At 45.8% G+C, this 25,464-nt stretch overlaps 2 protein-coding genes and 1 long non-coding RNA gene across 9 annotated transcripts in view; 2 read left to right on the top strand and 1 right to left on the bottom strand.

Moving 5' to 3' along the window:
- The window catches only part of ZFP3 (ZFP3 zinc finger protein), a 98,797-nt gene extending 79,872 nt beyond the window's left edge, over positions 1-18,925 (top strand). Inside the window, exons 5-10 of one of the 5 annotated variants that reach the window (XR_005834712.1) lie at positions 5,081-5,382; positions 7,815-7,942; positions 13,933-14,029; positions 14,164-14,235; positions 15,765-17,463; positions 18,680-18,925. The gene's annotated coding sequence lies outside the window, so the exon portion shown is untranslated. Of the gene's footprint in view, positions 1-215; positions 280-1,517; positions 1,707-5,080; positions 5,383-7,814; positions 7,943-13,932; positions 14,030-14,163; positions 14,236-15,764; positions 17,464-18,679 lie in introns of those variants that run through there. The other 4 variants (XR_005834713.1, XR_005834714.1, XR_005834715.1 and 1 more) reach the window with 4 other exon arrangements.
- LOC121102603 lies at positions 17,455-21,552 on the bottom strand. The gene is made up of 3 exons (XR_005834724.1): positions 21,472-21,552; positions 20,132-20,233; positions 17,455-18,048 (listed from the first exon to the last, which is right to left on the bottom strand). It is a non-coding gene; the product is annotated as an uncharacterized LOC121102603 (long non-coding RNA).
- A 55-nt stretch (positions 21,553-21,607) lies between these two features.
- Positions 21,608-25,464, top strand: part of RABEP1 (rabaptin, RAB GTPase binding effector protein 1) — a 96,758-nt gene continuing 92,901 nt past the window's right edge. Inside the window, exon 1 of one of the 3 annotated variants that reach the window (XM_040629857.1) lies at positions 21,608-21,721. In XM_040629857.1, the coding sequence (XP_040485791.1) occupies positions 21,688-21,721 (34 nt within the window). In that variant the 5' untranslated portion in view covers positions 21,608-21,687. The remainder of the gene's footprint in view (positions 21,722-25,464) is intronic. The other 2 variants (XM_040629856.1, XM_040629855.1) reach the window with 2 other exon arrangements.

Below are 25,464 nucleotides of genomic sequence, written 5' to 3'. Positions count from 1 at the left end.
CCCCCCCCCCCCCGAGGTGTAGGCCACACGTTTTTATCTCTCCTCTCCTGCCGGGCTTCCCCCTGATCGGAGCACCCCACGGTGGGGGGCGGGGGACGGGCGAAATAGGTAGAGAGGGTCGAGAGGTACAAGCCTCTAGTTACAGAATAACTATGTCACGGGATGCAGCGTCAGCATGGGGGACGTGGTCAGTAATTCTGTAAGCTTGACGACAGGTGGTGGTCATCTCCCGACGTGCAAACATCCTGACTCACTGTGTTGGACTGCGCTGGCTGTGGGGTGAGAGTAAACAGGAGGGAAGGGAGTGGGAGGCGGGGGTGGGGGCCGGCAAGGAGGTCCCTCCCCCCCGGGGGACGGGGCATTTACAGGGGACCGTCTGAGACACGGATGAGGCAGGATTTGATCTGCCGGGGATCCCCGGGCGCTAGGCTTATCCTTCCCACTTTAGAGTCGGGAAACTGATACTCCCACCATGGAATGTGCTCCGCAGTCGTGTTTCCGGCAGGTGCTCTGGGGTAGATGTTGTGCTGGAGGATTAAGAATATCCTGGATTCATTAAGAAATTGGCTCTCACCACATCATCTGCCCATTCTCCTGATTCCGCCATGAACGACAAAATATTTTGGGGGCCCCGGCTGGCTCAGTCTGAAGAGCGTGCGTGCAACTCTTGATCTCAGGGTCATGAGTTCGAGCCCCACGTTGGGCATAGAGATTACTTACATAAATAAGTAAATAACTTAAAAAAAAAATTTTTGAGCACAGCACACACCGATTATGCCCGTTATTTATTTGTACTCGCTTATACTGCCCTTGCTGTTTCCTTAAAATGGACTACACACCGTCTGAGGGAGAGAGACCTCGTCAGTGACAGTAGATATAAATATGTGTTTCTTTTTCTATTTTGTTAGAGGGGGGAGGGGCAGAGGGAGAGGGAGAATCTCAAGCAGGTTCCTCGGGCAGCACGGAGCCCGACGCAGGGCTCGATCCCAGGACCCTGAGATCAGGACCGGAACTGAAATCAGAGTCGGTTACTTAACCGACTGAGCCAGCTAGGCGCCCTCAACCGTTTTAGGTTAGTACAGAATCACACCCAAGTGGTCATCGTGCAGGTCCCTGGACGTAGAGGCCAGGCCCAGGGCAGCGGCTCTCTTCGTATTTCAGATGTGGAGAAGGCTCTTCTGTGGCCACAGGAAGCATCCGAGGTGGGGGCCTCGGTTCTCCTGCCTAAACCCTCCACTGTCTCCTCGCATGGGGAAATACTCAGAGCCCTCACTGAGATCCTCAAGGGAGGGCAAATGTGTAATTTGTCGCCTGAACCCAAACACCGTTGAAAAAGAAAGAGGCAGGACACATTTCAAAGAGCTGGGACAGTCATGTAAACTGGGAGGAAGGCCACTGGAGAACACGCCCCCCGGCTCCCCTGTGCCTTGCCCTCGGGCTTCCCCACACCTCCACGAAGTTCCAGCGCACTGGCCTTCCTTCCGGCTCATACCACACTCTGCCTTTCTTCTTTTCAGGGTCCTCACACTTGCTGGTCCCTCCAACACCGTTCTCCAGCTTTTCACATGGCTGATTGCATTCTTAGCTCCAATATCACCTCCTCTGAGAAATTTCACCCCCCACCCTAACTAGGAGCATCCTCACGCACGTCCGCGCCCCCGTCGTGCCACACATTCCCGCTCTCTTACCTCATGGTGTTTTTTTAAATAGCACTTATCACTGTGTGAAACTGCCTTTTGATTTATTTATTTTATTATTTATTATTTAATTTATTTATTTGCTTTCTCCACTGGATAGTAAACACTGTGAGAGCAGGAACACTGTCTCTTTTATCTGGGTATCCCCAGTACCTCAACTAGTGTATGTAGGTGGTTATCTCTCTTTAAATATTGGATGGGTGGATGGTAGATGGATGGATGGATAAAAGGATGGGCGGATGAAAGGATGGATGATGGCAGGATGACGGATGGATGGATGGATGGATGGGTAATGGATAGATGGATGGATGGGTGGATGGATGGATGATGGATAGATGGAAGGATGGATGGGAGGATGGACAGATGGACAGACAGAAGGATGGATGGATGGATGGATGATGGATGGATGGATGGATGGATGGATAGACGGTGGATCGATGGATGGATGATGGGTAGACAGAGGATGGGTGGTTGATGGATGGATGGATGGAAGGATGGATGAGAGGATGGACAGGTGGACAGACAGAAGGATGGATGGATGATGGATGGATAATGGATGGATGGATGGATGATGGGTGGATGGATGGATGGATACATGGCATGAAACATTCCTGGGGCTTGATAACTTAGTTAAGGTAAGCCACCAGGTGAGGGCAGGTTAAGGCTCACACCTAGTTTCCCTCTGGTCCTCTGCCCTGTAGCTACACAGCAGGTTACTTGGAGCCCAGCAAGGACAGTCACATGGCCCTAGGGCAGAAATGCACTTTGGAAGGAAGCCAGCCCAGAGAACAACCTGGCACTTGCTCCCCTCTGTGAACTTGCCTCTCTGGTGTCTCAGTTTGGAATGCTCTTCTCTGCCCATGCCCTGCTAACGACACTCATCATTCAAGATGGAGCTCCGTTGACTTAAATGGCAAGATACGACACAAATTTATAAAGATTAGAAGCTATGCAGGAAACATTTACCAGTTTGACTTCCTATATGTTACAAACCAAAATCTTCTCTACTGAGATAGATATTAAAATGGAAAAGCAAGAGTCTGAGAGAAGATATCTGAAACACATGTAACAGACAAAGGATTACTACCTATAATATGTAAAGGGCTCTGATAAATGAATAAAAAGACAAACACACCGATTAAAGAAACTCAGGCTGAATGGATCAACAACCGTGATACAGCTGGATATTCAATAGAATGTTATTCAGTGATAAAGAGAGGTAAAAAGAAACGAACAGACAATTAACTTACGAATAAAGCAGTCAGAGAAATGCAAAATAGAACTTCGTACCGGACTGAGCGCATACAGTGTTACTGAGGGTGTAGGGAATCGCGTGCTTTTATACACTATTGGTGGGAATGTAAACTGGCAAAACCATTTTGGAGAAAACTTTGGCAAAAATGTTTTTAAGTGTACCACCACTTTGTAAGTACGGGGATGGAGTTTGCCGAAATTCTCCGGCCAAAGCTGTATTTACAAAGCTCCTGTTCTTTACTGCAGCATTGGCCTCAATGAAGAAGAAGCCGAGTATTAATCAGTAGGATAACAAAAAATAGAGTATGTTTGGGGCACCTGGGTGGCACAGCGGTTAAGCGTCTGCCTTCGGCTCAGGGCGTGATGCCGGCGTTCTGGGATCGAGCCCCACATCAGGCTCCTCCGCTATGAGCCTGCTTCTTCCTCTCCCACTCCCCCTGCTTGTGCTCCTTCTCTCGCTGGCTGTCTCTATCTCTGTCGAATAAATAAATAAAATCTTTAAAAAAAAAACAGAGTATGTTTGCACACTGAAATAAGGTAAAATACTGCAAAAATGAATTAGGCCCTAAGTAAGTACATAAGTACTAAGGTGAAAAATGTTAAATTAGGAGCACCCATGTGGCTTAGTCGGGGAAGTGTCTGCCTTCAGTTCAGGTCCTGATCCCGGGATCCTGGGATCGAGTCCGCATCAGGCTTCTTGCTCAGCGGGGAGTCTGCTTCTCCCTCTGCCTGCTGCTCTCCCTGCTTGTGTTCCCTCTCAAATAGATAAATAACATCTTTTTAAAAAAATCCCAACTTTTTCTTAATTAAAATTTATTATTAAATTTAATCTAAGGCCCATCCTCATTGACCAAGTGATTTACGTTACATAAACACAGAAAAATATCATTACTACCCTCGAAGAACTTAAATTACTACAAAAGCCAAACTCCCAAAATTCAGCATCTGGGGAATACCCTAGAAAGGGTTCGGACCTGCTGGCCCTCGCGAATTAGCTGTGTGGCTTCAAACTCAAAATCGACCTTCACGTTCTTGGAGGCTGGCGTTCCGCATTTGCAAAATGAAGAGAGGCAAAAACAAAACCAAACCTAACGTAGGGGCCCTGAGCACGAGTGGGATTGCTGAGGGCAGAGGGAAGAACCAGGGGCCAGGGTAAGTGGAACGAGAGACGAGGCTGGTAGACGCACGTCAGGTCTCTGTCCCAAAATCCAGGTTAGAGCTACGCTGCGGAATGGCTTACACTGGCCACTGAAGGAGTTCAGTCATGTGGTTGAAAAAATCACCACAGTCGTCTCACTTCTTTTTAAAATATTTTATTCATTTATTTTAGAGAGAGAGCCCACACTTGTGCGCACGAGTGGTGGGGGGAGGGGGCAGATCTCACGACCCTGAGATCATGACCTGAGCCGAAATCAAGAGTCAGACGCTCAACCTACTGAGACAGGCACCCCTCAGTTCTGCTGCTTAGGGATGATCTGAGGGTTCTAGCCAACGCAAGGAGACAACGAGGGAGGCAAGGAGGGAGGGAGGGGTAAAGAAGGTACAATTGCTATTAATGTAGACTCAAAATTATAAAACTAAAAACTTTAATCCGGCCTCATTTAAAATCCAATGGAACTATTGGTCACAAGAGTATTTGACGAGAAGGCTGGAAAGGAGACACATTTTCGCCAGTTATTTGAGGACACAAGTGTTCTCCTGGTCACCGTCATCTTAGCTAGAGGAGGAAGAAGTTAGCGGTTTTGGAGAACAGCCAGGTGTCTCCAGAGATCTAATTTATGATTAAACCACACATGCTTGCTTCCTTGTCGTCAGGATGGCCGATTTCTCGCAGTGTGTTTGCTGGCATTCAAGGAGAAGGAACTGAAGAGGTTCCATGAGATATTCATCTGTTAGAGTCCAAGAGGTGTTTTTGTTCCTGTTTAATCTCACAGGAATGTAACCTTCAACCACAAGGCTCGGGATAACCAGAAAACCTGTAAAATAGAATTACTACGACAGATCGTATTTGTTCGTTTAGGCCCCAAAATACACTAGTTGTAGAAAATCGAACTTGCTCACTTAATCTGTAGACGAGCCCAGTGGTTTTATGATCACTAAGGTACCATTTCATCAATACCGTTTTGTAGGCTGTTGGCTCAAAGGATTTCTGGGAGAACTGGAGACCCAGGTTTGAGGTTACGGGGCGAGAGCCACAACCAGAGGTTTGGCATAGAACCAGCCTGAAGAGGACGTCTCTGCCGCCATCCCAGAGCGACAAAGGCTGCAGGGACATTGCTCACTGCTCACGGGCGGCCACCACCGGCCTTGTAGCCGTGGCTGACACCACCTCCGCATCTTCCTTGCCTCCTGATCCGCAACCTAAGTCAGTGCGTTCGATTGGCTGCATGGGGTCATGTGCTCCGTCCTGTCTGCAGGGGACGCTGTGAAGGTAGAGATCTGGCCGTGGGAACTTCAACGGTGGGAGGGGGGCTGTGCCCTTCACTGAGACTGGTAAGATGGGGCGGGAGTTCCACACATAGGACATAGAGGAAAGTGGTTTGGATTCCGAGCTGTCAATACAAATTGGAGAAGTCCAACACAACTGGTGAACCCCCCAGCTATCCTCTTACCCTGCACCTGTGCCCAAACAACGGAATGTTGCAGGAGAAAATCGTCTCCCCATGTTGATGGCCCTCGCTTTCAATTTATGGCCACAGCTGAGCTTGCAACATGGCCGGACCATGACTCTTCTTCACCCTCCGAGCAAATTCATGTTTCTGCCTTCTGAGATTCGACTTCACATTTCTCTCTCCCCCTCAGCCCTGTGGTGGGGATCCCTGCAGAAGACCCTTGCATCCAGAGGAGCTCTAGCCCTACGTCTTTGCACCCAGGACGCCCTTCCCCTTGCTCTCTGGACGCCACTGCCTGGCAGCGGCTTGTAGGTGACGCTCCTGCATTCTCCCCTCTCCTGTAGGCTACTTGCTCCTTCCCAAGGCCATGGAGATGGGTCTTCCCATCCTTCGTCTTCAGAAACACAAACAGCACAAGAACCGGCTCCACGCCCATTCCCCTTCCAACTCTTGCCTCACATTTCTGTTCTCTTCCCCAAACAAAGCTCATCTTAGAATCATCTCTTCTTGACTCCTCTTCCTCAACTCCAACTTTCCCACAAACCAATCAGGCTCTTGTCCTCACCGTTTTATCAAGGCCACCAAAGACCTCCGTCTTGCTGAAGCCAACATTTGTTGCATTTTCTGGTGGCATCCTATTGGACTTCCCAGCAGCACTTCGTACTGCTGAAACGCTTTCTTCCTGAGCTTTCGGGACTGCATGCTCCCTGATTTTCTCAACCTACTCCGCGTCCCCAGGACTGTGTCCTTACAGTCTTCTCTCCTCTACTACCTTCTCTCCCTCTGTGATTTCCAGCCTCCTTGTCTAATTTTTTTTCCTCCATGACTTTTATTATATTTCTCTGCAACTTATTTTGAAAAGTTTCAAGCTTACCAAAAAGTTGGATGAGTAGTAACTATGACACCCCTCTGGTCTGGCATGAAGTTCATCAGCTGCTAACGTCTTGCCGACATTTGCACCTTCTCTCTGTCTCTCCATCTGTCTCTGCCTTCCTCACCTGTCGTCCTGCTGCACACACTTCATTTTTTGTTGAACCATTTGGAAGCAAGTTTCAATCAACATGATACTTCTCCCTTGAGTATTTTAGCACCTATGTCCCAAGATTGGAATAAAGATTTTCCTAAGTAACTACAATACTATTATTACATCTAAAAAAATTAAAATCAGTTAGGAGCATCTAACATACAGTGCATATTCAAATTTCCCCACATCTCCACAATACAGTTTTTATAGCAGTTTTTCTTTTACTTTTTAGAAAGATATTATGTATTTATTTGAGAGAGAGCGCAAGCACGGGGAGAGGGAGAAGGAGAAGCAGACTCCCCGCTGAGTAGGGAGCCCGACGCAGGGCTTGATCCCAGGGCCCTGAGATCATATCCTGAGACGAAATCAAGAGCCGGATGCTTAACAGACTGAGCCAACCAGGTGCCCCTGAATGTATTCATTCAATAAAGATATCCCTCTTGATAACCCCTCAAGTGGTTTACTGTTTTCGCCCTACCATAAACAATTCACAATAAACTTACTTGTACTGGTGGGGTGCCCGGGTGGCTCTGTCAATTAAGAGGGTCCTGCGATTGAGCCCCATAGGGCCCCACACTCAGCGGGGAGTCTGTTTCTCCCTCTCCCTCTGCCTCTCCCCGCCCCCACTTAGAAATACATAAAATCTTTAAAAAGCCCACTCACTTCTACTGGTAACTGGCAAAGAAGTCTTTTATGATAGTGTTTTTGTCTTAGTAGAAAGATTTCCAGCGGTGGGATTGCCGTCGCTAGGTGCGCATGTATTTAAACGTGTAACACACACAGTAAGATCATTGTACAAAAAGTTACTTCATTTCACATATGTGCCTGGTGAGTGTGAGAGAACTCATTTCTCCGTAATGTCACCAGTGCGGTGACATTCAGATGAACTGGGAGCCCCATGCATTCACTGTGCATCATCACTTCTAAGCCCTTCCAGTGGACAGAGCAAAAATCATGAACTCTTAAAAAATATATACATTTTTAGAGATCATACACTGATATTAATATGACCAATTCAACTTCAACAAATACCGCTACACCTTTGTCCTTCTGTGTTTGTACCTTCCCTCCTCGCAGTGAGAATTCTAGCTCTCAACAAAATCAACATAGTTGTGCATTTGCTCTATCCTATAATATACCCAAAATAGCTTGAGAATTACTGTCTATATCGTGATTTCCATTCGACTCTGATTTATCTTGTTTCCCTTTGTGAAAAAATGAATACAGATAGAAGCACAAGGCAACAGAAATGCTGGCAAAAATGGTCAAAATCAACTGTTTTAGAACTCTAGAAATTCACCAAAGGCTTGCTAAAATCCGAGAAGGATTTATTGAAGAGAAATACCTGAAACTAGGTAAGAACAGAACGATTTCTTGCATGTTAACTCACTCTGTTCTCATCCGTCCTCTCCTTAGCTTTGTAGTAGACTTGAAACTATAGTGGCTATGGAAACCACCAGCCTAGAAACCATGAGAGGGGCCAGAATAAGTTTGAACTTCCCCCAACACAGAAAACTGTCACCGTTCAAGTGTCTGGTAGCTCCTTAAAAATCTCCACTCTTAAGGGCTTGTTTTAATTTGAACTGACTCTGAGCTTACTCCTGCAGACAGCCCTGTCCCCAGAGCATTTGCTGAAAGAAAGAAAGAAAGAAAGAAAGAAAGAAAGAAAGAAAGAAAGAAAGAAAGAAAAAAACAAAAAAACCACCCAACCAGTTGCTATTGTTTAACCTCATAGCTGCCAGAGGTGGAAATACCAGTTGGAGCTAACACGAGGCCAACCAAAGAACTTGAAAGGAAAAAGCTAGGGAATGAGATGTCCACAGAGGGCTTTGATAATCTCTGAGTTATTCTAGAGACTCCAGAAGGACACGTGCATGTGCAGGGCTGTGAACATGCCTGAGAAATACCTGCGAGGCCCCAGTCTCTCACTTCTGACCCACCTTGACACTCTGCTCAAGCAGGAAATGGAGGGTAAAGCAGAGTTGGAAACTGTCTGCTGGAGCACTGAAGTCATGACCAAACACACACACACACACACAACCTCTTGTCAAAGGCCGTGAATCTTCTTGTTTCAAGGCATTTAAGGAAATCTCTGTCCAATTATTAGCAAACCGCTAAACTAATTGAGTAGAGACTTCAGTGACTGCACATTCAAGAAATAGAGACTTCACAGAATCAGTCCCGAAGAGTCATCACACCCACTGACAACAACAGCATCAACAACAAACAACAAATCCTGGGAGGGGGAATCTAATTTTCAGATTTGCCACATTATATTATTTAAAGGTCCAGTTTCCAAGAAAAACAATTATGATTCATAATGAGGCATTTTTCATGTCTGGACATGAAAAGTATGGCCTATATTCACACAGAACAAGCAGTCAATTTTTAAAAAAAATATATATTTTTTATTTGGCACAGAGAGAGCAAGAGAGCACAAGCAGGGGGAGCAGGGTCAGAGGGAGAGTGAGAAGCAGGCTCTCTGCTGAGCAAGGAGCCTGATGTGGGGCTCGGTCCCAGAACGCCGGGATCACGCCCTGAGCTGAAGGCAGACGCTTAATTACTGCATCACCCAGGCGCCCCTAATTTCCTCTTCTATATTATCAGTAATTACAGTAAATGTAAATGTATTAAATAGTCCATCCAAAAGGTGAAGATTGGCAACGGATAAAAAAAAAACATGAAGTACATGCTGTTTTAAAAGCCATTTAAATTCAAAGACACTAAAAGAATGGAAAGATAATCTGTACAGATAGTATTCAAATGAGAAGTAGAATGGCTGTGCTAATACCATATAAAATATACTTTAAAGCAAAAATTGCCACTTGTGACAAAGAAGGGCATTTTATAATAATAAAAAGGTTAACCCTTTATAATTATGGTTATATATGTGCCTAATAAAAGAGTGCCAATGAAGCACAAATTGACAGAATTAAAGGAAGATATAGACAATTCGACAAAAATAGTTGGCTTCAATACCCCATTTTCAATAATCAATAGATCATCTAGAAAGGTCAACAAGGAAATACATGACTTGAACAACACCATAAACCAACTAGCCCTAACACTACCCAACAAAAGCAAAAAACACATTCTTTTTTTTTTTTTTTTAAAGATTTTATTTATTTATTTGACAGAGATAGAGACAGCCAGTGAGAGAGGGAACACAAGCAGGGGGAGTGGGAGAGGAAGAAGCAGGCTCATAGCGGAGGAGCCTGATGTGGGGCTCGATCCCAGAACGCTGGGATCACGCCCTGAGCCGAAGGCAGACGCTTAACCGCTGTGCCACCCAGGCGCCCCCAAAAACACATTCTTTTCAAGGGCACATAGAACATTTTCTAGGCCATAACATTGTGTTAGGCCATAAAAAATAAGCCTCAGTAAGTGTAAAAGGATTAGAATAATATAAAGTATGTCCTCCAACCCCAATGGAATGAAATTAGAAATCAATAGTATAAGGATATTTGGGAAACTCACAGATATGTGGAAATTAACATTTCTAAATAACCAATGAGTTAAAAAATCACAAGGGAAATTAGGAATTACTTTGAAATGAATGAAAATGAAAACACAATGTATCAAAATTTATGGACTACAGATACAGGAGTGATTAGAGGGATATTATAGCTGTAGGTGCCTATGTTAAAAGGAAGAAAGATCTCGAGCCAATAATAAAAAATTATATCTTAGGAAACTAGAAAAAGAAGAGTGAACAAAACCCAAAGTAGTCTGAAGAAAGAAAGTAATAGATTAGAGTGAAAATAAATGAAACGAAGAATGGAAAAACAATCAAGAAAATCAGAACCAAAGTTGGTTCTTTGAAAAGATCAGCAAAATTGACAAACCTTTAATGAAATTAAGAAATGTAAACAGGGGACATTACTACCAACCTTATAGAAATGTAGAATAATAAGAGAATATTATGAACAATTGTTTGCCAATAAATCAGATAATTTAGATGAAATGGATAAATTCCTAGAAAGAGACAAAGTGCTGAAATTGACTCATGAAGAAATAGAAAAATTGAATAGATCTATAGCAAATAATGAGATTGAGTTATTAATAAGAAAAAACTACCTAGAAAGAAAAGCCTAGGACCAGAGAGCTCCACTGGTAAATTCTATTAAATGTTTAAAGAAGAATTAACATCAATACTTCACAAACTCTTTAAAAAATAGATATGAGAGGGGCGCCTGGGTGGCACAGCGGTTAAGCATCTGCCTTTGGCTCAGGGCGTGATCCTGGCATTGTGGGATCGAGCCCCACGTCAGGCTCCTCCGCTATGAGCCTGCTTCTTCCTCTCCCACTCCCCCTGCTTGTGTTCCCTCTCTTGCTGGCTGTCTCTATCTCTGTTGAATAAATAAATAAAATCTTAAAAAATAAATAGATATGAGAGGGCATTGCCTCACTCATTCTATAAGGCTAGTATTATCCTGATACCAAAACCAAAAAAGACATCACAACAGAGAAAACTACAGACCAGTATTTCTTATGAATATAGATGCAAAAATCCTCAACAAAGTACTAGCAAAGCAAATTCAGCAAAATGTAAAGAGTGGGATTTATTCCAGGAATGCAAGACTGGTTAAACACCTGAAAGTCAATTAGTATTATACACCGTATCAATTAGATAAAAAGAAACAACAGGATCATCTCAATAGACACTGACAGGTCATTTGATGAAATCCAACACCCTCTCGTTGAAAAAAAAAAATAACCACAACACTCAGTAAGGTAAGAGTACAGGGAACTTCCTCAACCTGATAAAGGATATCTACGAAAAACTGTATTTTAGTGAGACCCTGAGGTTAGTGGTGTGTGGTGCATGGTCCGCTGTGTTTAGTAATGCATGTGTGAGATGCCGTGCCTAGTGGGGTGTGATGTATGTTTTACTGTATGAAACACTGTGTTTAGTGATAGATGCATGAGGCAGGTGGTGCATAGTGTCTGTGCTATTGTGTTTAGTGATATATGTGTGAGATACTGGGTTTAGTGTTCTCAGTGCATGTTCTTAAGTGATATAGGTCTAAGACATTATGTTTAGTGGTATATTGTGGGTGTGCTACTTTGTAAAATAAAGCTTTCCTTCTAAGATCAAGAACAGTACAAAGATGTCCACTCTCATCACTTCTATTCAACGTCAGGCTGGAACTTCTATCCAGGGCAATTAGGCAAGAAAATGAAGCAAAAGACATCCAGATTGGAAAGAAAGAAGTACAATTATATTTTCAGATGGCATGATCTTGTATGTAGAAAATCCTAAGAAAATCCACTAAAAAAACCCCCCATTAGAACCAATAAATGAGTTCAGCAAGGGTACAGGATACAAAACTAATAATAAAAAATCAGTTATATTTCTATACACTAGCAGCAAAAAAACTACAAATGAAATTAAGAGATCAATTCCATGTACAATAGCTCAAAAACAGTGAAATGCCTAGGGATAAATTTAGCAAAAGAATAGCAAAATCTATACTCTGAAAACTATAAAACATGACTGAAAGAAATTCAAGACAGAACTACATGGGAAAACATACCATATTCATGGATTGGAAGGTTTTATATTGTTAAGATGGCAATACTCCTCAGAAGAACCTATAGATTCAATATGATGGCTTTTAATATTGCAGCTGGTTCCTTTGAAGAAATTGACAAGCTGATCCCAAAACTCATATGGGAATTCAGGGAACCCAGAGTAGCCAAAACAATCTTAACAAAGAAGAATAAAGTTGGAAGCCTCGCAGTTCTTGATTTCAAAATATCACATGTATCATAAGAGACCTGAATCCAGAATATAAAAAGAACTCTTACAACTCAGCAATATAAAGAAAAATAACCCAATTTAAAAATGGGCAAAGGGGGCGCCTGGGTGGCACAGCGGCTAAGCGTCTGCCTTCGGCTCAGGGCGTGATCCCGGCGTTATGGGATCGAGCCCCACATCAGGCTCCTCCCCTGGGAGCCTGCTTCTTCCTCTCCCACTGCCCCTGCTTGTGCTCCCTCTCTCGCTGGCTGTCTCTATCTCTGTCAAATAAATAAATAAAATCTTAAAAAAAAAATAAAATAAAAATGGGCAAAGGATCTGAACAGACATTTCTCCAATGAAGATGTGCAAATGGCCAATAAGCACATGGAAAGATGTTTGACATTGTTAGCCATCGGGGAGGTTCAGGGAAATACTCCTCAGTGAGATACCACTTCACACCCACCAGGATGGCTAAACTTGAAGAAGAGAGAGAAAATAAATAACAAGTGTTGGCAAAGATGAGGGGGAATTTGGGACCCTCATACACTGTACAATTGTAAAATGGTGTACCTCTTTGAAAAACAGTTTGGCAGTTCCTCGGAATGCTAAACACAGAGTTACTCTATGACCCAGTAATTTCCCTTGTGGTTATATAACAAAAGTGAAATGAAAACATGTGCCCATACAACTTGTTCGTGAATACACACAGCGGTCTTACATGGAAATAACCCAAATGTTTCTCAACTGATGAATGGATAAATGAAATGTGGTGTAACCATACAGTGGAATACTATTTGGCCACAAAAGGAAACAAAATGTTGACACCTGCTACAGCATGAATGAATCTTGGAAACATTGTGTTTAGTGAAGGAAGCCAGACACAAAAGGTAACATATTTATGGTTTCATCTGTATGAAATGTCCAGAATGGGGAAATCCACATACATGGAAAATAGAGAAGTGGTTGCCAGGCGCTGGAGGGAGAGGGGAGTAGGTTGTGACTGTGATGGGAATGGGGTTTCTTGTGCTGTGATGAAATGTTCTAAAATTGATTGTGGTGAGGGTTGCCTATCTTCATGAATATATTAAACACCATCGATGTGTATACTTTAAAATGGCGAGTTTTGGGGCGCCTGGGTGGCTCCGTCAGTTAAGCGTCTAACTCTTGATTTTGGCTTAGGACGTGATCTCGGGGTCATGGGATCAAGCCCCACGTTGAGCTCTGTACTGAGTGCGGAGCCTGCCTAAGCTTCTCTCTGCTCCTCTCTCCTCCCCCCACCCCATTTGTGTGTGCTCTCTCTCTCTCTCTAAAAAAAAATAAATAAAAGTTAAAATAAAATGGTTTTATGTTACATGGATTATATTTCATTAAAACTGTAATAAAAATTAGGAAATACAGAATATATAGGCTTCTTTCCCCATTTTTTAAAAATAAAATGTAGCACACTGTATGTACTTTTGACCTCTGCATTTTTCCCCACTTAACAATGTATCTTGGCCTTCATTTCATTCTTCCCATGTAGGAGGCATCTGGGTTGTTTTTAATATTTTGTTATTAAAGATCATGCCACAATCAATAACTTTGTTGTTTCATTTTTTACAGGTGTATCCTCAGGGTAACTTCCTATAAAACAGATTTCTAGATCTGGGGCGCCTGGCTGGCTCACTCAGTGGAGCGTGTGACTCCTGATCTCGGGGTGGTGAGTTTGAGCCCCATGTTGGGTGTAGACATTACTTAAAAATAAAATCTTAACCCCCCCCGATTACTGGATCAAGGGGTAAATCCATATTAATACATAATTTTGTTAAGTATTACCAATTCTTCCCTCCATAGCATTTGTTCCATTTTGTGCTTTTGACGGCAATGTAAGAGGGTGCCTGTTCTCCTCTCGGCTTCATTAATGGGGTAGGTTGTCAACCTTTTGAGTTTTTGTCAGTCAATGGGTGATAAACCATATCTCAGTGTAGTTTGATTTTGAGTTTCAATTTGAGTGGATGTGAGCGTCTTTTGATATGTTTAAAGAAATTCTGATGATTTTTGAAATGAACTGCAGTGTTTTCCATCAGGTTTTTCTATCAGGTGTTTTGTTTTGTTCTAGATTTTTATAGCACTCTTTGATACGTTCTGGCTGTTGACTATAAATGTCGTGTAAACTGGTGACCCATAAACCACATGCCCATGCTGAGCTCCGAATTCGTATGTCCAACCATCTACTTGATATTTCCACCGACAAACCCAATAGGCAGTCTTTGGTCTATCATGGGAAAAGCCAGAATTCTTTATTTTCCTCCTTGGCAATTCCTCATCTCAATAAATTATATCCAAACACCTGACCAGGTTTGTTTTTCTGTATCTCCTCTGATGAAGCCCTGGACCAAGCCACCATCCTTTATCCCCCTGACTATGACGGCACCTCCCAGCTGGCTTCCCCACTTCTGCCTTTCCCTCTCCCCTTCCCCATAACCCATTTTCCAAACAGTGACCAGGATGATCTCTTTAAATGTGTAAATCAAATCCTACGGCTCTTCTGTTTAAAACTCTCCCGTGGCTTCCCACCGCAGGTGGAATCAAAGAATCAAAGAGAATGTATAATTCAGTTCCTTGCTGTGGCTTCCGTGTCTCATGGGAATTGACTCTTGCCAAGCTCTCCATTTGTCCCCCACCTTGCTGGTCTTCAAGGCTTTCTTTTGTCTGTTGAACATGCCAGGCTTGGTATACTCTTGGGATTTTTACACGTTTCTCCTTTCTTTGCACGAACGTCCTTCCCCTCCACATCTTCCCATGGCTGCCCCCATCTTCCTGCTTGGGTCTCGGCTAGAGTCGCCCCATCCTCCACGGCTCTAGTTGATTTTATTCAAAGCCTCTCCCCAAACCCGTTGGTGTTCTGAACATCTCTGTTATATGAACAAATTACCCTTCTTCTTATTATTATTTTAAAAAACTATTTGAGGTTTTTTTTTTCTCTCTTGCAACAACAATAATTTTAGTTAATACATATAAGAATGTATCAGCCATAAAATATATAATATATTTATAAAAATTTATCAGCCATAAAAGTGGAGAAATCATGATCTGGGGACAATTACCTATCCATCTGAAAAAAATAAATTCAGATCCCTTCCCTCATGTCATATGAAAAGTTATTCCTAGTAGATTCAAGGCTAACCATGAGAAACCAAAAATATAAAAAAATTGGGAAAACTATTGCGAATACATTCATGAATTTGCGGGTGAGAAAGGCCTTTTTGGAGAAGACATAAAATCCAGAAGCTGTGAAAAGACAGAAAAGTTAATTAAAATTTAAAACCTCTGTGACTAAAGAATAATTTGTTATTCAAATTAAAAGACAAAATATGAAAAGATCCCTAACCTCACTGATATTCAGGGAAATGACTTACTAAAATGACATTATTATATAATCTTTTGCCCATCAGATTGGCAGACAAAGATTGACAGAAGCCAGCTTTGGCAAGGAGCTGCAGAAAAGAACACATTCACGCACCGTTGGAAGGAATGTACGATGGCATGATACTTTTTGAGAGTAATTTGTCAGTATCCGTTACGACAAAAATGTGTTCTGGACTTTTGGTTTGGTAATCCCGGGTGAGTGGGCAAGTCTCCTGGAAGAATCACTCCCATAAATGCCCACGCAGGCGTGCACGTACCTTGCAGCAATGCTTGTACATAATGCAAAATTGCAATTAACCTAAGCATTTACCAAGGTGGAAAATTACGTGAGAGTTAAAAAGACTCTTATCCACGTGGAGGACATGAAACGGGCAAGATTCTGCATGTCCCTAAGTGCACAGAAAAATGTCTGAAAGGATTCATAGAAAGCTGATAAAAGTCGTTTGCCTCGGGGAGGGGTGTGGGCTTGCGTGGGTGTTGCAGGGAGGAGAGGTTGAGGGAGAACTGTTGCTTTATCTGTATTTTTAAAAAAAATTATAATTAGAATTTTGCTGGAGTAATTTGAAAAAAACAAGAAATAAAAGGTAAAATAACTTTTGGAGATATTGCTGACGGTTCTAAGAATGAATGTGGTTGGTAATGGCAAAGCAGCGTGGGGTTCGCTGACATCTGCCCGACGTGGTTAGCCGGCACCGCCAGCAAGAAGGCATTCGCTTTGGAGTCAGACAGACTGGGATTTGAATGCTGGTCCTTCCAATCACCGCGTGACTTGGGCACATCATTTGACTTCCCTGAGCTCTGGGATAGTAAATAAAATCGACAGCAGAGGGCTGTAGAGATAATACAGGTAAAATATCCGGAACGTCGCAGGTGCTCGGTTAAGGGGTGGGTATTATTAGTAGCAATAATTAAAATTATGGTTTTTAACCCAGTGAGAAGTAAGAAGCAGATGAATGGCAACCAAACAGCATCGAAACCCATGGATTTAATTTGCAGGTTGTACATCTTCTCACCACAGAGGATTCTTTCTAATTTGCTCCATATATTCCTAGTGTTAGTCATTTGTTTATTCATTCACTCACTGATTCATTTAATAAGTATTTACTGAGCACTTCTTATGTTAGGCACTAGACATATAATGTTAAAATGACTGTGTCCCCAGGCGCCTGGTGGCTCGGTGGGTGAACTGTCCGACTCTTGATCTCAGCTCAGATCTTGATCTCAGGGTTGTGAGTTCAAGCCCCACATTGGGCTCCACGCTGGGTGTGGAGCATACTTAAAAAAACACAAAAAACCAAGAAATATCCTTATTTTCTGGGAGTTGACATCTTCCGCCAATGGGAGGAAGAGACACATGGCCAGTTGGGAGTTACCCACGTGGGCATTGGACCCGGACAACCTGCTTCTCATTCCCAGCTCTATCACTCACTAGCCCTGTGACCTTGGATGGATTATTGGATTGGTCCCATCATCTATAAAATGGGTTGTCCACATTGCCTACCTCCACTCCCCACCCTAAGGGTCTTAAAAAGATTAAAGGCGTTGATACAAGGGTAAAGCGCTTTGCCCGGTGCTCGGTGCCGTGGTATGTACTTGTACGTGTCGGCCACTTTTATTTCCAGTTACGTCCCTGTGTGGTTGCTGTTATAAAGGGGGAAATCAGAGAGAAAGGAGCGCCCATCGGATCTAAAGACACTTATCTCTCTGGCAAACTACATAGATCAGGTAATAATGGATCCCTTTGTGTTATTAATCAACAGCTAATATAAAGCTGGAGTAAGAACTTCTAATCAGCATGAGATAAGCAATGTGGTATAATTTCTGTCCAAAGCAAAGAAACTTGACATTTTAGCCTTGGGACCTTCTCTAGGGTAAATGGGACGGTTCTGTTAAGCTTTGAAAATGTTGGAAATTTCTGCCCTGGATGTCTAGGAATACCTTCACACACTGACTTCTAAGGTCCAGGGATCCCTCATCACCAGGATGGAAATACTGATCCAGGGAAAAAGAAGGAAAGGAGAGAAGGAGAGGTGGATGCAGCCATTTGTAGAGAAATGACCATGTGTTAGGTGCTTTCTCTCTTAAGCTGTCCTGATGTGCCGTGAGGCTGGTCTATTATCCCCATTTTAGCTAAGTAAACAGGGGCTCAAAGAGGTCAAGTAGTGCGTTCTGGGTCAACAGCTCATTGGTGCCAGGATTCCAGGTTTTCTGATTCCAAGACTGGAGTTCTTCCCTGGACGCCGAGCTGCATCTCATGAGACTGTGAGAGAAGTCGTCCCTCCGTTGCGGCGCTCTCCGGATACTTCTCACCTGGGGTAGGGGTGGGGCAAGGACAGATGGGAGCAAGGATTACCAATCACCATCTTACCACTCCAGGTCCCAGGAGTGGAAAGCAGTTGCTGGAGGGCAGATGGACAAGGGGATAATCAGAGAGACAGAGACAGAGACCAGGCTGGGGGACTATGGCTGAGGACATAAAGTTGTCTGCCCCTGGTGGGCTCTTCCTGGAAACTCTTAGTGAGGAAGGCAGTACCCAGGTCGAGAACCTTCCAAGTCTCCAGGTGCCTGGACACAGACGGGGCTCCTGGGGGAGAGTCCCCTTGATTCCTGTTCCTCCCTCATAACCTTGACCAAAGGCCAGAGAAGTATGGTGCCTTGACCTTATTCCCTGGATCCTTCCTGCCCTTGAGAATCTGGGTCGCAGAGAGAGAGAGAACCCCAACACTACTGAGTGCTATTAGCTAAATCCCAAGTTGGGACACCTGGTCTGATAGCCATGTCTGCACAGGATAGAATTTTAGAATCCAGGAAAATTTGGTTTATCTCTTCCGTGCCTATTGTCCACCTTTTGGGTTGTGAGAAGTAAAATGATGTAATATACGGGTCAATGCCTAGTAAAGTTCAAAAGGCAACAGGATTATTATTGTTATTGTTATTATAGCATCTTGAGACTGAAGAGGATTGCAGAGATGGTCTAATCTGATCCCCCAACTGTGGAGGAGTCCTTCACCGGCACCCCTCACCGACTGCCAGCCAGCTCTGCCTGCCACTTGCAGTGACAAGGAGCTCACTCTTCCAAAGGTAGCCCTGGTTAGCACTCACTGAGAAAGAGTTCTTTGGGTTGAGCTGATCTGTCTTGCTGCAATCTCTGGGCACACAGCACATTTGTACCCACTGTCCTCCTGGATTTAAGGACAGCTTCATGTCTCTAGTCATCCTTGCGCTCCCCCGCCCCCGCCAGAGTTCTTTTCTCTGATATCTCTGTGTACTTTGCACAGAATAGCTCGCAGATTCTCCATTCCCTGGAGCCCCACCCACTCCAGCTGGTCAGTGTCCCCCTGCAAATAATGGTGCTCAGAACAAACACAGCCAACACTGCTGCTATGACCCAATCAGGGCAAAGTGCAGGACAGGCATCACTTCCTATACTCTACACCCTGTGACTCTATTCACGCAGCACAAAAAAAACAAGTGCTTTCCGGCAGTTGCATCAAATTTGCTCATTTTAAACTTGCATTTTAAGCAAATACCCTGCAATCGTTCTCACCCAAACAACATCTGTGTTCCATATTTATAATTCGTTTAGATGGACCCAGGTTAAGAAATAGCACATTGCCAGTCCCCTAGAAGGCAAGCTTCTTAACGTGCTCTTCCTATTATATGACCCTCCCTCCCTGGCTCCAGAGCCGTCGTTACGACTTCTGTGATACTCGGGCTCTTCCTGTCTGTAGTTTACTGTGTGTACCATGTTCAGTTTTGCCTGTTTGCGAACTTCATATAAATGGAATCATGCTGTGTGTATTACTTTATAACTTGCCTCTTTTCCTTAAACCTTGTTTGTGAGCTCCATCTGCATTGAAAATGTAGGGACAGTTTGTTCACCATCATTGCTGTATATTCCATTGTACGAATACTTTCCAGTTAATTTATCTATTTTAGTGTTGCTGAACATTCGGGTCATTCATTTGTTTATTGTATTAGAAACTCTGCCGTCTCGAATATTCTTGTGTCTCCTGGGGCACCTGTGCGATGTAATTGGTAAGTAATTATTTTACGTGTTTAGATCTTGTCTCTCAATTTCTTTCAGGATGGAGGAATCCTGCCTTTTACACCTAATAAAGGCTTTGAGCACCCACTAGTTTTCTCTAGAATACATACCTCGGGGTAGAATTGCTGAGTCTTAGGATTTATGTAAAAATAGGAAAATGTACACAAGTCTTGCATGCTCCTTATCTGATTTCAAAATTGCTTTTTTTTTTTTTAAACACTTGTTTGGCATGGGGAGCCCCAGGTGTCCAAACCAGCAGCCTGACCATTTCTGAGTGACCTTGATCTTGAGGGCCTGGCTTCAAGCCCCAGATTATCAATAGCAATAAACATGCCTCTTACTCACTGGAAAGAGTCCCTTCGTAGAGGCCATCAGTATGTGCTATCTTTATGGCTCCCGCCTCTCGTTAGTCATCACAAGACAGAGGATGCGCTAGGCTGCCCTATCCTGGACAAGAGACATTTAAGGGGGGGGGGGTAAGGGAAATGAGCCTGCTTGCTTTCTCAAAGGTACGCCGCCCATCTGAGGATATTAACTGCTCAAAAAACTCAAGTCTGTTTAGGTCCTCCCCTAATGTTAGCAGGATTTAGGGCGAAAGTACAAATAGATGCCACATGTCTACCCGAATCATTTAAAATTATAAATCATTTCATCTAACAGTTAACCTTAATATACTCTATTCTATCTTGCCAAATACACATCTTTGATGATGCGGAAGACCAGGCTTAGATTCAGAATTCCTGAAGTCCTGAGATTTGGGCACCTGACTGAGGTGGTAAGGGGAGCCCTGGGAGGGCTGGACTGGTGGCCCAGGGCCCACTGCCGCCTTCTGTGCACACAGCAACTCAAATGTCCAAGTGACGTGCGGCCACCTCCCACAAACACAGCTGCCTCTTAGCTACGTATAGGGATGCCCAGTCCGTGCCTGGGAAAGAGGCACACGCTCCAGCCTTTGCGTGTGTGTGTGTGCGTGTGTGTGTGTTTGGGGGGGTGGATTCTGGGGTCACAGTTTCCCAGCACTTGGTCCTGAAGGAGGGGCACAGCTGCCAGGTGGACACGGTCCCTGCACCCTGGACAGTGACCACACGGGACTAGAGTGGAGCCTCTAACGCACGGGGCCTAGGGCAGGCTCTCTTGCCCAGGTAGAGGGACGGCACTGTGTGCACGTCATCTCTCCTCTCCCCCCACGATGAGTGCGGGGAACCGTGTTGGGCCGTCTCCCAGCATCCATCACAGCACCCGGCACCTAGAGGTCACATGGCGCACAGGTGCTCAGTGTTAAGTGCGCCAGAAACAGTCCCTCATGCTTTACTCCACTTCGACTTTCCTTAGCCTCCCTGCAGAGGAAGCTCCGTGCGGGTCCGGGAGGTTAAGTGACTGGACCAAGGTCACACAGCCAGAAGGGGCGGCGGCTGGACTTGCGCTCCCTTCACCCACCGCCCGGCCTCCTCGCCGTCCTGGGCTTTCCCAGTGCTTTCTCTGCTCTGTGCTGGGGCGGGGGACTGCGAGCGGCCCCCCTCGGCGCCCGGCCGTCCCCCTCCCCGGGACCCCGCGTCCCTCGGAGCCCCATCCCTCGGCACCCGGGCCCCCTCCTCCCGCGCGACCCGGCGCTCTCCGCGGCGTGAGGCCCCGCCCCTCCCCTCGGGCGGCGTCACGTGCCGCCCCGTCCCCCCGCGCCTGCGCACTGCTTATTTCCCGCTGTCAGGATGAGGAGGCGGAGGTCGGCGCTCGGGTCCGTCTCTGCCCGCGGCTGTGGCGGCGCCGGCGGCTCCAGCCTTAGCGGTTCCTCCTTGGGCGGCGGCGGCGGCGGCTCGGTCGACGCCTCCTCCGCCAGCTGAGCCCGCGGGAGCCCGGGACGCCAGCCGCCCGCCCGCCCCGCTCGGCGAGGCCGCTGCCCGGCCATGGCGCAGCCGGGCCCGGCTCCTCAGCCCGACGGTGAGGCGCCCACCATGGCCGGCGCGGCGGGCGCGGCCTGCCGGGCGGCGCGGCGCGGGGGCGCTCGGGCGGCGGGCGGCGGCCCGGGCCCCGTGGGGCGCGGCGGGAGCGCGCGGGGGCGGCGGCGGCGGGCGGGGCGCGGGGAGGCCGCGGGGCCGGCGGGCGGCGGGGAGGGCCCGGCACGTGGGCCGTGCGGCGGGGAGGCTGCGGACCTCGGGGCCCTGCCCGTGTCCGCCGCGCGCGCGGGGCCCCCCGCCGGGCGGCAGGGACCGGGTGGCGCTCACGGGGGGGAGGGCGTGCAGCCGGATGGTCGGCGCCCGCGCCTGGTTGGGGAGGGTGGGGGTCTACAGGACGCTGACCCCCCAGGGACGAGCTCTGGGCAGACGCAGCGTCTTTGACCTTCGGCACGCTGGCGAGAGGAGGCTCCTGCGTGCCTTTATACTTTGTCGGGCAAGACGGCCACCTGCGTGTACTCAGGCGCTCAGCGTCGTCGTGGGGGCTTTGGGGAGTAAGGACAATGGTGTTTGAGTGCCGGTCGAGGAAGCGTTTGCCTTCTTGGAAGGAGAGGGAGCCCCGTCCTAAGTCATCCAAGTGGGTTATCAGAGCTCTTCTTGAGACCTTCTGGGAGGCGCGGGCTGAGCTCCAGACTTGAGAGGTCGACCATCCGTTCCAGGTGTTACCACCTGGAGTTAAGGCTGGGAGACCGTGAGCTTGCTCCTCGGCAGGGTGTCTAGGTGAGAAAGTTCCTGCAGGTGTGTTTCTGCCATGGGCGTGTGCGCCCAGCGACTTTTCGACGTGAGTGGGACCTTGGCAGGTGATGCCAGGCACACAGTAGGTGCTTACTGAAAAACTTGGGCCCGTGCCTAGGGTGGTGTCTTAAGATACAGTCTTTCGTGAAAAACTTCGCGTTTGTTCCTGCCTTTGGGGAGCCTGAAAGAATGTTATCAGATGTTAGGGCTTGAAGTAGGCTCCAGAGCTTGCTGGCGCCCAGTTTTCAGGTTTGGTTAGTAGCCCGCCCGCGAAGAGTGGGGAGTCCCCATCCCCGCAGTTGTGCGGGGGAGAGCAAGCGGGGCTGTTGTCAGGCTGCATGTAGTGTAGTCCTCACCTTTCTCATTGGATGTCAGGGAAGAACACTGCTTTTCCACAAACCCCTCTTTGTTACTGCTGACAGAGGCCGAGCACAGAGAGCCCCAGTGGCTTCTGGCTGTGGTCTGGAGTGGGAGGGATGCTCAGCTGGCTGCCGCCTTCTCCCGGGCTGCGTGGAGACACGGTGGAGACACGCGTCTGGGGCGGCTCAGGTGACACGGCAGTCTGGAACAAGAATTCTCCTCTCTCCGAGGATGCGACATGGTCTTCCTTGTAAATACACAGAAATGACTAAGCACTTGAGAGAGGGTGGGGAAAATTAGCTTTAGGAAATCTTGTGTTCTTTTGCTATTCTTAGTGCAGGTTTATTCCCTGCTTTTCAAATCCTGTGACTCCCAGATGAGATTCAGTTTGCATAGATTGCAGTGTTTATTTTCAATTAGTAGCAAATGAGCAGCCATAGCTACCAGGCACAAAAGGAGAGAGGGTTCGGTACATCCGAGTGCTTTGTGTCAGCGGCTTCTTAGAAGTTGATGGTGGGGACTTCATTTTTCTCTTTGGCCCAACTTAATATAGGTCACTTCTTAATACCTTAGCCTTATGCACACTCAGATGTCCTTGCCCTGCTGAGTTTTAAAAATACATGTGGAATTCTTTCGAGCCACACTGACAATAAAAGATAACTATTCAGTTTTGGAAATAATGGTAGATGAAGACTTCGTTTGTGTGTAAATTGGTAGAATGAAATGTAATTTTCTTTTTAATTTCTTGTTTTGTAAATTTACCAGGTTTTTTTGCTTTTCTTTTTTTTTTGCTGGTGCATCTCAGTTTATTCATTTGGAATCAAGGTAATTTTAATAGCCATAGAAATTTCATCCAATTATTCCATTTCACCTTGAGAATTCAAAGACTATATATAAAGATTTTCGAATTTTAATATTTTAAGATCCAAGTTAAACTCTATCGTAGAAGCATTTGCTCCGATTTTATTTTTTATTTAAAAACACTGCCTTGTAAAGTTCCTCCATTAAAATTTAAAAGTGTGTGTATAAAGAAGAACTATGTCTTCTCCCATCTCCCAGAGGTCACCACTAGTAAGTTCTGTCCTTCTTGAGTTTTTTCCTATAGTTACACAGACGTGCTAACTTCTCCACTGGAGTGGACATGCTTTCTGCAGTTGGGGCTGCGGCTTGTCTATTTCCCTTAGTGCCTGTTGGCTGTAATTATTACATGCTTGTGAGTGGTCCTGTGGCTGTGTCCTGTGCTCTCTGCACTGCATGCCTTGTCTCAGAGGATCTTGGAGTCAGTGAGGCGCATGGTACTGTAATATTGTTCCTATTTTACTGATGAGGAAACTGAAGCACAAACAAGGTCTGTGTCTATAGAGTTCCGTAGCCAGGAGGTGGGGGGAGTCCAGCCCACCTCATGTCAGGGCCCTCTGGTCTGTTTCCCAGATCACAGACCACTTTCGAGGTCAGTGTCAGAGATCTGCTTCATTCCATCACTTTCGTGTACCGTGCAGGATTTATTTGCCTGTTTTTCTGTTGATGGACAACGAGTGTCCAACTGTTTTTCTGTTGATGGACAATGAGTGTTCATTATTGGACAAGTTTTTCATTATTTTATAAGCAGTGCTGCCATAGATCTCCTTGTGCCTATTTTTCAGGTACTCCCTTGCTTCTGCAAGACTACTGACTTGACATGAGCTCTGAGTGGTTTAAATTTTAATAGCGATCGCTAGCTTACTCTCAAAAAAGATATCAATTTACATACCTGCCATCAGTGTATGAGAGGGTGGATTTCCTTTGCACTCTTACCAGCCCAGGATGATGTCAGCTGTTTTAAATTTGTATCTTCTGATAGATTGAAAAAATATTCTTCAGTTAACAAGTGTTTGTGTACCTAGTCTTTGCCAAACCCTGTGCTGGGTTCTAGGAATCCAGTGATGAACTGCTTGGCCAGAGACAGCTGTAGGTGTTTGGGATACATCAGTGGGCAACACAGATGATACATAGCCCTGCCTTGGGGGGTGGGGGGAGAAGCAGATACTAAACTACAAACATAAGCAAATGATATAGATTGTCAGGTGACACATGCTGTGGAAAAAAGGAGAAATAGAGCAGAGTAAAAGGAAGGGGGATGGGCTGGTTAGCCTTATTGAGAAGAGGACATGAAGGAGGGAGAGAGGTGTCAGCTGTGAGGCTGTCTGGAGGAAGAGTGTTCCAGACAGGGGTCAGTTTTTGCAGATGCTTTAAGGAAGGGTGTGTCTGGCATGTTTGGGGAAGGGCATGGAGGTCAGTATGGCCAGAATGAAGTTATGGGGGTGTGGGGGGGAGGTGGGAGAGGGGAGGAACAGGAGAGCAGTAGGATATGAGGTGAGAGGTTGTGGTGTGGGGACAGATCTTGTAGGGCCCTAGAAGCATTAGATTGGCTTTTACAATGGGAATCATTGAGAGTTTTGAGCACAGGAGTGATGTGATATGACTTATGTTTTTAAAAAATCACTCCAGCTGCTAGATTGGCAGTAGAGTAAAGGGAGGCACTAATCTAGGAAGAAGATGGTGAGGCTTGGACTGGGTATATTGACGGAGGTTATATTTTGGAGGTAGGGCCAACAGGTTTTGGATTAGATCCGGAATGAGGGGGAGAGAGAGGAA

This window comes from Ursus maritimus, unplaced genomic scaffold, assembly GCF_017311325.1.
Source record: "Ursus maritimus isolate PB19 unplaced genomic scaffold, ASM1731132v1 scaffold_14, whole genome shotgun sequence".
NCBI classification, from domain to species: Eukaryota; Metazoa; Chordata; class Mammalia; order Carnivora; family Ursidae; genus Ursus; species Ursus maritimus.
The sequence above is the reverse complement of the archived record's forward strand: the minus strand, read 5'-3'. Positions and strand labels throughout refer to the sequence as shown.